At 41.5% G+C, this 13712-nt stretch overlaps 1 protein-coding gene across 1 annotated transcript in view; it reads right to left on the bottom strand.

The window, feature by feature from the left end:
* WASHC4 (WASH complex subunit 4) overlaps positions 1-13712 on the bottom strand; it is a 60433-nt gene that overhangs the window by 34467 nt on the left and 12254 nt on the right. Inside the window, exons 7-13 of the mRNA XM_073651558.1 lie at positions 5847-5929; positions 5544-5586; positions 4938-5041; positions 3949-4069; positions 3373-3496; positions 3165-3292; positions 2301-2461 (exon numbers count right to left, since the gene is read on the bottom strand). Of these exons, the coding sequence (XP_073507659.1) occupies positions 2301-2461; positions 3165-3292; positions 3373-3496; positions 3949-4069; positions 4938-5041; positions 5544-5586; positions 5847-5929 (764 nt within the window). The remainder of the gene's footprint in view (positions 1-2300; positions 2462-3164; positions 3293-3372; positions 3497-3948; positions 4070-4937; positions 5042-5543; positions 5587-5846; positions 5930-13712) is intronic.

Below are 13712 nucleotides of genomic sequence, written 5' to 3'. Positions count from 1 at the left end.
TGGGGGCTGATATTAGTAGCCTGGGAAGCTCCGTGGGTATTACCCCCTTCCCAGGCTTCAAACATTTGCCCCAGCTGTCTGCTTAACCTCCGCTAGAGCCTAAAATTAAGGGGAACCCCACGCCAATTTTTTTTTAAATAAATCCTTTATTTTAACACTAAATGACAAGTACAGTAATCAACACTGTCACTGTACTTCATATATATGTGACTGACATGTTTCTATCTATCTAATCTATGTGTGAAGCTCTATTCTGTCTGTTATAAATTGTCGGGTACAGATGCTGAGTTGCCGGCCGGCTTTCTTAAAGAGACGGTGCATGAAAACACTATTATTTTTTTAAATAAATCCTTTACACTAAATGACAAGTTCTGTAAGCAACACTGTCACTGTACTTCTTATATATGTGACTGACATGTTTCTATCTATCTAATCTATGTGTGAAGCTCTATTCTGTCTGTTATAAATTGTTGGGTACAGATGCTGAATTGCCGGCCGGCTTTTTTAAAGAGACGGTGCACGAAAACACTAATATTTTTTTTAATAAATCCTTTACACTAAATGACAAGTACAGTAAGCAACACTGTCACTGTACTTCATATATATGTGACTGACATGTTTCTATCTATCTAATCTATGTGTGAAGCTCTATTCTTTCTGTTGTAAATTGTCGGGTACCGGTGAATGCCGCTGATGAATTGCCGGCTTTTCATGTCATTCTACATTATTCTTAGTTGTTTTACTTCATGTAGAATTAACCTACAAGGAAAGAAAGGGTTTATTTTCATTCCGATATTTGTGTCCCATTGACTTGCATTGGTTTCCGGTATCGGAATCGGCGATATCCGATACTTTTTGGGTATCGGCCCGATCCAATCCGATACGATATTTCCTGATATCGGAAGGTATCGCTCAACACTACTCCTTACTTAAGCCATTCGCTACACTTTCAGATATATCAGTGTAGCAAGTAACAGCTGGGGACAGGAGGTAATGAGGAAAGGGAGGCCTGCACCCATATTGTGTGAGAGGCGTTAACTCCTATTTTAGAGTCAGTGTGCATGCAAAGTCAATAAGAATCAACTGCTCATAATGCAAATTGAAGGGGCGTAACAGTGAACTGAGCCCTTGGTCAAATCAAGGGTGCACTGAAGACCCCTCAAATGCATATGGGATAAAAAGAATTTTCAATGTAACTTATAAGAGTGAGATATGTACTGCAAGTATGATTTTTATAATTGCTAAGTGCAGTGTAATTAGTTTAATTTGCATTTTGGGGGTGACAGACACCCTTTAAACCTTTATCCCTCCATAAGCTTAGAGACATAAAATAAACTGAGCTTTTACTCACCCCCTCTCTGGGTCCAGTGCTTATTCTCTGGGGATTGCCTGGTCTTTGTTGATCGGCTGCAGCATTCATGTCTTGTCTACCTTACTCGTGTCTGCTGCAGCCTATCACTGAGCTCAGCGGCTCATGGTGTTCACATAGGTCGAGCAGCGGAGCCCAGTGATTGGCTGCAGCAATCACCAGTGCTCTTGACAAGATGTCAACACTACAGCCAACCAACAAAGACAGGAACATCGACAAAGAGGAAGCGCTCAACCCAAGGGTAAATAAAGCCTAGTTTACCATTTTATATACCCTTGAGCTTATGGAGGAAAAAAAGTTAAAACAAGACAATCCCTTTATTAGGATTAATAGAAACAGCACTATTGTCCATGGACTGTGTCTGGGATAGCAGCTTAATACCATTCAAGTCAACAACCCATGGACAAGAATAGCGCTACTCCATATAAACAATTTAAAGGGGTTATATCGAGTTTTAAAATTACCCCTATCGGCAGGATAGGGGATAATTTCCCATTAGCTGGGGGTCCAACTACTGGGGTTCCAGGAATTCCCAGAACTGGGGCTCTGAAGAGCCCTATGTGAGTGGAGTGGTGGTCAAACATGTGCACTGCCGCTGCACTCATTCTTAATGGCAATGCTGAAGATCAGTCAAAAACAGAACTTTGCTATTCTCAGTGTTCCCATAAATAATGAATGGACTGAAGATGATAAACTACCACTCAAATCACACAGGGTTCTGAAGAACCCTGGTCCTCGGGATTGGTAGGGGTCTCGGTGGTCAGACCCCAGCAATCAGGAAATTTTCTCCTAACCTTAGTAAAACTCCTTTAAGGTTCAGGTCACATCTGCTTTGCAGGCTCCGTAGCAGACTCCATGACATTGATGAAAAACTTTGTATAGGGCAGACAGCATGTTCTAACATCTGAGTGTATTAACAAGCCAGACCTACTTGGTTAGAGACTGGGCCTTGGTTTGAAGGTAGCTGTCTCTCTGACTTTTAATGGAAAGTATACTCTTCCGGTCAATTAATTTGGCAGCAGCAGGAACCTTTTGGATTAGAAAATTATCGGCATACCAAATTACATTGGCTGTTAATGTGATTGCTGGTACCTAGAAGACATAAAAAAACATATAGAAACAGAAATGTAGTAGTCTGATAACAGATCTATATTCATTTCAATTAATGTGCTAATTCATTTATTGGGATTTTTATGCATACAATAATAACATGTAATAAATTCCTCACATCTGTACTTTAACAGATAACTTGTCTCTTATTCAAAAAATTTACTTCAATACCTTTTAAAAATCCCTGAGCTCCCCTAATTCTAACTTTCTCCCATTTTGCAATGCATTACTCCATTTCAGAGAGTGTCAGATTTGTTTTTTTTGGAGTGTAGTATGTGAAATCTCTGTTAGCAGACAACAGGGAGTTCCTTCAGAGTCTTCCTTGGGGGCTTTAACCCCTCCCTCCCAGAGGTTGCCAATCACAGCGCCTGGGAGGAAGGGGTGAAAGCAAATGCCCTCAGAGAAGACTCTGAAGAAATGTTCAGTAGCACTACAAGAAGAAATTTCACATACTGCACTCAAAAAGCAACAAATTTGAATATCTCTGCAATGGTGTGAAGCAACGCAAAACGGAAAAGAGAAGAAGAATCAGGGGACCTCAGGGACTTTTATGAAGATTTAATTCCATTTTTTTAAGCAAGTGACAGGTCATCCTTAATATGCAGTAGCCATATGTATGCATGCCCACAAATCAATGAATAAAAAGTGACCTCGACTGAGTATTATGCAGTAATATAGTGTATACCTTCTTACACACTTCTAGAAGAGATTTATAAAATTTCTTATCCACTGTCCGAAAGATGTGGAAGTAAAGAACAAACAGTCCACATAGTGCCACATATCTCTCCCGCTGATCGATTTCAGAGGATTCTCCTAGAGACCAGAGAACAGTCATCAGTCAGTGCCTACACAAGAAGCTGACAGACTATATTAATACTACAAAATGGACGTACCAAGTTTTACTTCTACGTTAGAAAATATTGTGCGAATATTATGTGCAAACTCTTCTGCAAAAGTTCCATTTTTTGAGACGGACACTCCACCATTGGTAGAGTCAAACTGCTGCTCAACACAACCCTGAAAAGCAAAAAGAAAGATTGCAACTGCAAGGCAAATACAAAACATTATAAAAGTGATCCATGGAAACAAATACAAAGCACGTCACCACAGTACCATTATAAGGGAACCCTTAAAGGGGTTGTCCACTTTATCTCTATTGTAACAAGTGTGTTGAGGACATGATTTTATCACACTTACTAAGTATTACAGATTCTCATTCTTTACTAGTTAGAACAGCCTTCATCGCAGACTGCACAGCTCTCCTGTTCTTCAAAATGGCTGCTGGTGGTAAAGCATGTGACCAAACCTGTCCATCAGCCTCCTCCAATTATAAAACAGCTTTCCTATGTGAGATGTTTTACCATTAGAGAAGGCTGATGGACAGGTCTGGTTAAAATAAAGTGTACAACCCCTTTAATGTAATACATACATAAAAAAAACAACTCAGGTTTCTTGTTTCATAACAGTACCTGGAACAACATGCCGTCAAGCAACTGGCCTTCTAGTTTTAAGAGTAGCTTCTCAAAGGGTTTCAGCTTGTCTTCTTGAATCCCAAACTTCCCTGGGTTATGATGTACTGACTTTAATAACCTGCAGGGTAAATTGATGCATTTTCTAAAAAAAAGTGTTGCACTAACAGAATAAAGCTAACATTTTACTCAAAGAAATGTAAATAGGTTATGAATATATGATTGGTAAGGGTCCGACCAGTGGGACCCCTACCATTGTCCAGAACAGTGGTTCCAAAGTCTTGGGTGAACAGAACGTATGTGTGTCCACCACTCCCATGGGATAGTGAAGGTAGAGCTGGTCATATGTGTGCACCATTCACAAGGTGGACGAAGGACACCTCTTCTCATTATCAATGTGGGTCATAGCTGGAGAACGCCCACCGATCATACATTAATCACCACCAATCTTGTGCTAAATATACTTCATTGTTATATTTAGAGAACATAAATCTGAACTCTGAAAAATGTAAAAAAGGAGGCAGTCCACTGTCACGTATATAATGCAGAAATGTTACAAGAATGCGAACCAACCAGTCAGACCACTACAGAAGCTTCCTGGTGTGCTTCTGAAAAGGTTATTAGGAATTAAAAGAAAAAAAAAAAGCAGACCATATTTTCTAATTAACAGCGCTTTAATGGTCCATGGCCTTCACCTGCATAGGTCTGCAATACTAGATACAGCCCAAAGACAAGAGATGCGCCATTTATGGAAAAAGTCCAGATAGACATAAATAAATACAAAGACACAGTGAATTTCAAGGTCCACTGACTATGATGTTCTTGGTATTTATTCAGCCATAATATACTGCAAAAACCAGGAAGCCAAGCAAGTACAGAAACATGATGGACTCTCTGGTATCAGGATACAGAAGGTCTATTATTATTCTCTTAGGACAAAAAACAGGTTGCATGTGTCCAGCTCTAGAATATCTCCATATTCATACTACCTTTTATACATAGTCCAGTGATCCTTCAGAGTGGCATGGTTTTCAACGATTTCATCCAAGGTCATCAGTACCGTAAGCAGCTCGCCCAGGTGCTCAAACATAGTCTACAGAAAGGGACCACAGATGTTACATTGGTGAAGAACTCATGGTCTGCCTCAGATCACATTTTTTGCCACACGTCAGCTCCAACATGGGTTTTATGTGAAACCCTAAAAATGTGATTCAGGAGTATCCGCCAACGGTGACATTGACTTTAATGAAGCAGGAGGAGTCACTTTGTGCTCTGCCTGACCTCGTTTTTGGCAGTGTCTGCTTATTTGGGAAGGCACAAAATGTTGTTGACTACATTTTTGTGCCTGCCTTAAAAAGGACAGACACTGCTGAAAATGAGGTTAAACAGAATACAAAGTGACTCCTCCTGCTTCATTAAAGTCAATGGCCCCGTCGGCGGATACGTCTGAATCACGCTTTTCAGCACTTGAGATGGAGCCACTGATATGCGTCTAAAGAGTGATCAGAACGTGGTCTTACATTTACGGTTATCTGCATTAACCCATACAAAACCTGAAACACAAAGTAATCAATAAAAACGGACAAGTCTCTCACCAGGAAGTGAACCCCAGAAGTCTCAATGATCTTGGATTCATTCCTGTAATATAATAATAATAGTAAATTAGACAGCTTTCATTTGAAAGATGAAACTAAATATGAGGCTACGTTCAGATGTAGAGGAATTTTGGAGCATAAATCCACAAGCGTAATACATGTGCATGAGACTTCGAACATTATTGTTATATGGCAGATTTTAGATGGCCTATAAGACTATATGTATGCCCTATATTCACCGTTGATATTGTTAATTGCATTGCAAAGAGTAAAATCCGCATGTAAAACAGATACAAATTTTACCTGTTGCTAGTGTACAAAGACGCCAACTGATGGACAACATTCATCACCACCTCATAGCACCTTGTAACAAAACAGGATAGTTCCTAGACAGAAAACAAGAGAAAACAATGTACATGGAGGAAAGTATAAAAAATACACAATCATTTACATGATATATGTAGAAATAGAGACAAGTTCAACAAGACCTTGTAGGCATCAGATTATTGAATATTCTACATAAGAGGCCAGTTCCACAAAAGGCAGAAAACCTCTGTAACGGAAATAGTCCAAAGCTCATATAAAATCATAGCTATGAAGTGGCGAGACATAGACTTTCCGACTCAACATTTAGAAATCCTTCCTTTTTAGGTTTCCAAAATAAACTGAGTGTAGACGAAAGTAAATGACATAATGACTTCTAACTTAGACTAGACAGTCTTAAATACATCAGATTTATCAAACACCATGAACCACTGTATAGAAATGTTCTTTTTCATCACAATTAATACTATCCCTAAATGAGCTATTTTCACAGATCATCATGGGTATCCAACCACTGAGACCAACACAATCCCAAGAAAAAGCAGGTCCTAGCTACCATGCTCAGCGATCAACCTCAATGATTAGATCACCAGTGTTCTCATTAATGCCATAAATGACCCTTAAATGCTATGAGCACAGGTTTTTTTGTTCTTTTTCTTTCTGAAAACTAAGTTAAGCAACTTTCTAAACAGCCATTTTACTAATGTAGTGTCTTTAAATCCTTCATGTAGTTGAATGCTCTAAACAAATGTTACAAATCCATAAGAGTTCCAGCTCAGGTCTGCTAGCTCTCTCTGTGTTAAAGATAACAGCACAGAGGAGGTTGTACACAGATCTGCAGTGAAGAGGTGGGAATGTATGTCTGGAGTGGAGAGCTCAAGCTGTCAATAATCACACATATCTGTTGTGTTTTGGCAACTTGTACTCCCTCTGCAGTGAGATCAGAGCAGGGAGTCATTATATCTTACACATGAATATTGCAGAACAGACAGGTGACTTGTAACATCTGACCCAATGACAGCCCTTATCGCACTACAGAGAGATTACAAGTTGCCTGAGCACAGCAGACAAAAGTGTGATTACTCACACAGCTCCAAAAGGCAGTATGGGGGAAGGAGCAATACAGCAGAGGTGACACTGCTAGAAGAGGATGAAAGCTGATAGAAGGGTTTGTAATGTGACACAGCTAAACTCAGCTGCACTGCTCCTCCCTCACTCTGACTCATGCAGGAGGTTAGACCAGAATATCAGGCTGTCTGGTATTATACATCTCATACACTGAAAAACCTGCTCTGAGCTATTTTGGGGCACGTTCTTCTAAGTATTGGGCAACGTCATACAGGGGGGAGAAATGCATGCCCCCATTGAAATCTCTGATAACACCCACATAGCCTTAACAAAAATTAATTCTTAAGAGGCTATATACTTTAATTGCAACAATCTCTACAACGGAGAGGCAATATTAAAAAAAGAAAAATTATAGAACTCTGCAGCCACTATTACATCGAGTGTCCAGTTCAAAATAAAAATTTGGTGAAAGGTCTTTAACCCCAATTCCTGACCAGACATATGTTTGGGTTAATTTGTACATGCAATTTAAAGAGATGTAAAAACATTTCTCACATGTATATGACTGGAAAAAATTACTTGTATAGCCGAGGCTTTATTTTTAGATCACTGTTATACCCTCTTTTTTATGGATACAGGGCGATATCATTGGGAAAATAAGGGAAATAACTGTCTGTTTTTCCAATTTATTTTATTTTATTTTTTTATGACCACAAAAGGACTACTAAAATACATGTAAAAATTTGTTCCCCATTCTGTAACAATTATTTTTATACAACCGCTGGCAAAAATTATGGAATCACCGGGCTTGGAGGATGTTCATTCAGTTGTTTAATGTTGTTGAAAAAAAGCAGATCACAGACATGGCACAAAACTAAAGTCATTTCAAATGGCAACTTTAGGGCTTTAAGAAACACTAAAATAAATCAAGATTAAAAATGTGGTACTCAGTAAGGGTAATTTTTTTCAGACCAAGCAGAGGGAAAAAATTATGGAATCACTCAATTCTGAGGAAAAAATTATGGAATCATGAAAAACAAACACACAAAAGAACACTCCAATACATCACTAGTATTTTGTTGCACCACCTCTGGCTTTAATAACAGCTTGCAGTCTCTGAGGCATGTACTTAATGAGTGACAAACAGGACTCTTCATCAATCTGGCTCCAACTTTCTCTGATTGCTGTTGCCAGATTAGCTTTGCAGGTTGGAGCCTTGTCATGGACCATTTTCTTCAACTTCCACCAAAGATTTTCAATTGGATTGAGATCCGGACTATTTGCAGGCCATGACATTGACCTTATGTGTCTTCTTTCAAGGAATGTTTTCACAGTTTTTGCTCTATGGCAGGATGCATTATCATCTTGAAAAATGATGTCATCATCCCCAAACATCCTTTCAATTGATGGGATAAGAAAACTGTCCAAAATATCAACGTAAACTTAAATCCAGTCATCCACAGTCCACGATTGCTTTTTCTTAGCCCATCGTAACCTTGGTTTTTTTAAGTTTAGTTGTTAATGATGGCTTATGTTTAGCTTTTCTGTATGTAAATCCCATTTCCTTTAGGCGGTTTCTTACAGTTTGGTCACAGACATTGACTCCAGTTTCCTCCCATTCGTTCCTCATTTGTTTTGTTGTGCATTTCCTGTTTTGGAGACCTATTGCTTTAAGTTTCCGGTCTTGACGCTTTGATGTCTTCCTTGGTCTACCAGTATGTTTGCCTTTAACAACGTCCCTTGTTGTTTGCATTTGGTCCAGATTTTAGACACAGCTGACTGTGAACAACCAACATCTTTTGCAACATTGCGTGATGATTTACCTTTTTTTAAGAGTTTGATAATCCTCTCCTTTGTTTCAATTCACATCTCTCATGTTGGAGCCATGATTCATGTCAGTCCACTTGGTGCAACAGCTCTCCAAGGTGTGATCACTCCTTTTTAGATGCAGACTAACGAGCAGATCTAATTTGATGCAGGTGTTAGTTTTGGAAATGAAAATTTACAGGGTGATTCCATAATTTTTTTCCTCAGAATTGAGTGATTCCATAATTTTTTCCCTCTGCTTTGTCTGAAAAAAAATTACCTTTACTGAGTACCACATTTTTAATCTTGATTTCTTTTAGTGTTTCTTAAAGCCATAAAGTTGCCATTTGAAATGACTTTAGTTTTGTGCCATGTCTGTGATCTGCTTTTTTTCAACAACATTAAACAACTGAATGAACATCCTCCGAGCCCGGTGATTCCATAATTTTTGCCAGGGGTTGTATATTGAACACTTTGGTTTTTAAGGGGAAGGGGCTAGTAACAGCGGTTTGGATTGACAGAGGTATTTTTATTTATGTATTTTATCTGATATTTTATTTATTCATTTTATTCATATAGTTTACACATTTATGACCTTATGAGGAATACAAATACATTGGAAGGGGAGGGGGGGGAAGCATTTTAATATTTAAATCGTTTTATTTTCATCTTATATCCCTCGTAACTGGGGCTGGTATACTAGTCCTAGTTACAAGGAAAATTATTTCAACCATTGAAAAACATCAATGTTTCATCCATAGATCTATAGTATTCATAACCAGACCATAATAATAGATTTTTAAAGAAACCCAGACCGCTGTGGAACTTGGAGCTCAAAGAATGAATTATCACACCACGGTGTGCTGGCGAGATCACACAGGAGATACGTCGCTACTACAGTTACCTAAAAGTGCCTTACTTCCCTCCCCCCATACACACAACACATGCATGTTCGGGTGAATAAAGTGGGCATGAGTATGGTCGATTTCGAGACAAAAATTTTGAGGCCCTAGATCTTCAGTTTCCTGTCTTTGTTATAAAACAGTCTTTTACGTTGAAAAAAAAAATTTCAAATGCAACAAAAACAGCACTGTATACGTGCTGCATTGGTTCAACCATAATTTCCTGTAGGACGCTGTCATTTATTTCCATCAAGTACATGTGAAATATATTAAAGGGAATCTGTCACCAGATTTTTCCACCTAATCTGAGAGAAGCATAATGTAGAGACAAAGACCCTGAATCCAGCGATTTGTCACTAGCCGTGCACATAAGACGGCTGCATGCTGAACAACGCTTTGGCCGATTGCTGTAAGACAGCCATCTTCGCTGACACTCCCATACACGAGTACTCGCTCTGCCAAGCACTCCTCTGTTCTTTGTGAGAATGTCAGCTGGCGCCCCAATATATGTTAGACAGTTAGTCAGCCAAACCAGTCAATACCGGCGGGTTCAGCCAACAATAGTCTAATGTGTATGGGGGCCTTTATTGGGCTGATGGCTATAGTTTGATAAAATCTCTGTCCAGGCTAGTAAGCCTGCTGCCATGTAGTCCTCCATTTTCAAGAGCTCGGTATAACCCCACCTGATTGCCATCTTTCTGCCTATGCACAGTGTACACAGTAAGCTGTCAATCAGTGGTGTGGGCAGGGTTATAGAGCTCAGCATTCAGAGACCTGGTAGATCTGTAGCAGAAAAAACAGTGATTTTATAAAAATAACAGCAAGCAGCCTAGTAAGTGATAAGTCACTGGAATCATCACACTATAACAACACATTGCAGAGTGCCCTGGATGAAGCAGCACCTGCTACACGCAGAATGACCCGGCATAGACGGTAGCCCTGGCATAAGATGCAAACACGTTTTCTCCAACGCTGCTCAAGGTGTGCTGAGCGTCTGTGGAAAAAAATCACTTTCAGCAGAAGACTTCATCCACTATAAGTTCATGCTCAACACTTATAACTCTGCTCTCCATCTGGCTAAACAAGTCTACTTTACCACTCTCATTACATCTCTAGCCATTGGCTAGTAGCCAACAATCCTAAACGACTCTTTGAAACCTTCCACTCCCTCCTGAGCCCTAAAGTACAGACCCCAGTCACCAACCTAAGTGCTGACGATCTGGCCACTTATTTCCTACAAAAAAATCAATCATATACGTCAGAACATTCTTGCACAATCCCCTCAGAGTCCGGTTCCCCTTCCCTCCCACACCTCAAGTTCACTTTCCATCTTCGAGCCGGCCACAGAAGAAGTGACCAGACTCCTCGCTTCTTCTCGCCCTACAACCAGCAACAGTGACCCTATTCCCTCACATCTCCTTCAGTCCCTTTCCCCAGCTGTCACTACCCACCTAACTAAAATATTTAACCTCTCTCTCTTCGGGTATCTTTCCCTCATCATTCAAACATGCCATCATAACCTCTTTACTTAAAAAGCCATCCCTGGATGAGAACTGCACTGCTAACTACAGACCGGTCTCTAATCTTCCCTTCATCTCTAAACTCCAGGAACGCATGGTCCACTCCCGTCTAATCCACTATCTCTCAACCCTTTACAATCCGGTTTCCGCTCCTCACACTCTACTGAAACTGCCCTCACTAAAGTCTCTAATGATCTACTAACAGTTAAATCTAATGGTCACTTCCCCCGGCTGTTTCTCCTGGATCTCTCTGCCGCTTTTGACACACTGGATCACCATCATCACTCCTCACTATGCTCCGCTCTATAGGCCTCAAGGACACCTCTCTCTCCTGGTTCTCCTCCTATCTCTCTGACCGCTCCTTCACGGTATCTTTTGCCGGCTCTTCTTCCTCTAATCTTCCCCTTACTACCTTACTATTGGGGTTCCACAAGGATCAGTCCTAGGTCCCCTCCTCTTCTCCTTGTATACTGCCCCTATTGGACAAACCATCAGCAGATTTGGTTCCAATATCCTCTCTATGCTGATGACACCCAACTACACACCTCATCACCTGACATCAGCCCCACTCTAATACAAAATACCAGTGATTGTGTGCTCTCTGTCTCTAACATCATGTCCTCCCTCTATCTGAAACGGAATCTATCCAAAACTGAGCTCCTTGTTTTCCTCCCTCTACTAACCTACCTATACCTGACTTTTCAATTTCCTTGGGTGGTGAAGCCATAACTCCCAAGCAGCAAGCTCGCTGTCTTGGGAGTCATATTTGACACATAATTTTCCTTTATTCCCCATATACAATCACTTACTTGCTCTTGTCACCTGCATCTTATAAACATCTCCAGAATCTGACCTTTTCTCACCTTTGACACTGCAAAAACTCTTACTGTGGCTCTTATTCACTCTTGTCTGGACTACTGCAATTGTCTTCTAATTGGTCTCCCTTTAAACAAACTCTCTCCTCTCCAGTCCATTCTGAATGCAGCACCCAAGGTCATATTTCTATCAGGCCACTTCACCGGTGCCTCTACCCTGTGCCAGTCATTGCACTGGTTACCCAATCACCACAGAATACAATACAAACTTATCTCTCTCACCCACAAAGCTCTCCACACTTCTGTACTGCCCTATATCTCATCCCTCATTTCTGTCTATCGCCCCTCCCATGCCCTCCATTCTGTAACTGATCTAAGACTGACATCCTCCTTAATCTGAATCTCACACCTCTGTCTCCAAGACTTCTCTCGTGCCATGCCAGTTTTCTGGGATGCACTACCCCAAACGATCCGACTGATATCTAGCCCCCATGTCTTAAAATGTGCTTTAAAAACACATCTGTTTAGACAAGCCTATCACTTCAACTCACCAACCTAACTCTCCCTTGTACCCTCCTAAATGTTAATCTTAATCTGCCCCTGCATATTCATCTTTCTCCACATCCTCCATGCACCAAAAACCACTCGGTAACTGCCCTTAGACAGACAGATACTGGCTAATGACCATGTTCTACCTAGTGTGTCCCCCCTTTTCCATATAGATTGTAAGTGTTAGGGGGAGCGGTTGCAGACAACTTTATTTAATGGAACGCAACCGACCCCGGGGTCCGCGATGCAGCCTAGAGGACTGCTGCCGAACACTTCCCGGGTGGAAAGGCAAACGACAACTAAAAGATAAACCCTTCAGTGTTAACTACACACCGGACAGGGTATAGCGGTACGGTCTATCCCCGTTTACTGCACGGAGGAGAGAGAGACCGGCGACGCACCTAACAAATATCTTAGCCCTTCGTGTTAACGCACACGGAAGGGTAAGACGGTACGCACAATCTCCAAGAACCGCAGGGAGACGTGCGTCCGTGGGAACAGCAGTAGCCCTGTCTTTGATACAGGCGCTACGCTATGGGGATTGGCGCTAAAGCGGTTCACACAATCTCCAAGAACCGCAGGGAGACGTGTGACCGGACTATGAGCAGTAGTCCTGTCTTCGGTACAGGCGCTACGCTATAGGAGACGGCGCTAGCGTGCGGGTGATTCCCGCCGGGTAATCGAGCACTCAGCCGGCGTGCTACCGGACTGAGCAAACCCGCTCTATTTAGCTCACAGGCTGCTCGGGGTGTAAGGCGAACCCCCTGGTTAGAGCCAGTCAGCGAGGCGAAGCTACCTACCTACTAAAGCTATGGCTCTTTGAGCCCGGCCTGCCTAACTAAAGCTATGGCTCTTTGAGCCCAGAGTAAGCGTGCACACCAAACAGCTAGCTCAAATGATCTGAGCGCGCCGCCATGTTTGTGGGCAGGCCTTTTAAAGACTAAGCCCTGCCCGTGAACCAATCAGGGAGTGCCAGGTCACCGAGTCAGGTGGGTGCCAACCCACCAATCATGATCCGCCAGGTCACGGACATGCTCAGTGCGGCGAATCCTGGACTTAGACTCCACGAGCCCTGTCTCCCTCTGCAGCCTATGCTTAACACTGCTGGGCACAAATGCCTGGGAGACAATCTGCAGGGCTCGTGGAACAGCTAGGCGTTGGGACTGACAACAATGCTGAGCAGTA

Source organism: Phyllobates terribilis, unplaced genomic scaffold (assembly GCF_046119375.1).
Source record: "Phyllobates terribilis strain yellow unplaced genomic scaffold, ASM4611937v1 Scaffold_11__3_contigs__length_659146591, whole genome shotgun sequence".
NCBI lineage: Eukaryota > Metazoa > Chordata > Amphibia > Anura > Dendrobatidae > Phyllobates > Phyllobates terribilis.
The sequence above is the reverse complement of the archived record's forward strand: the minus strand, read 5'-3'. Positions and strand labels throughout refer to the sequence as shown.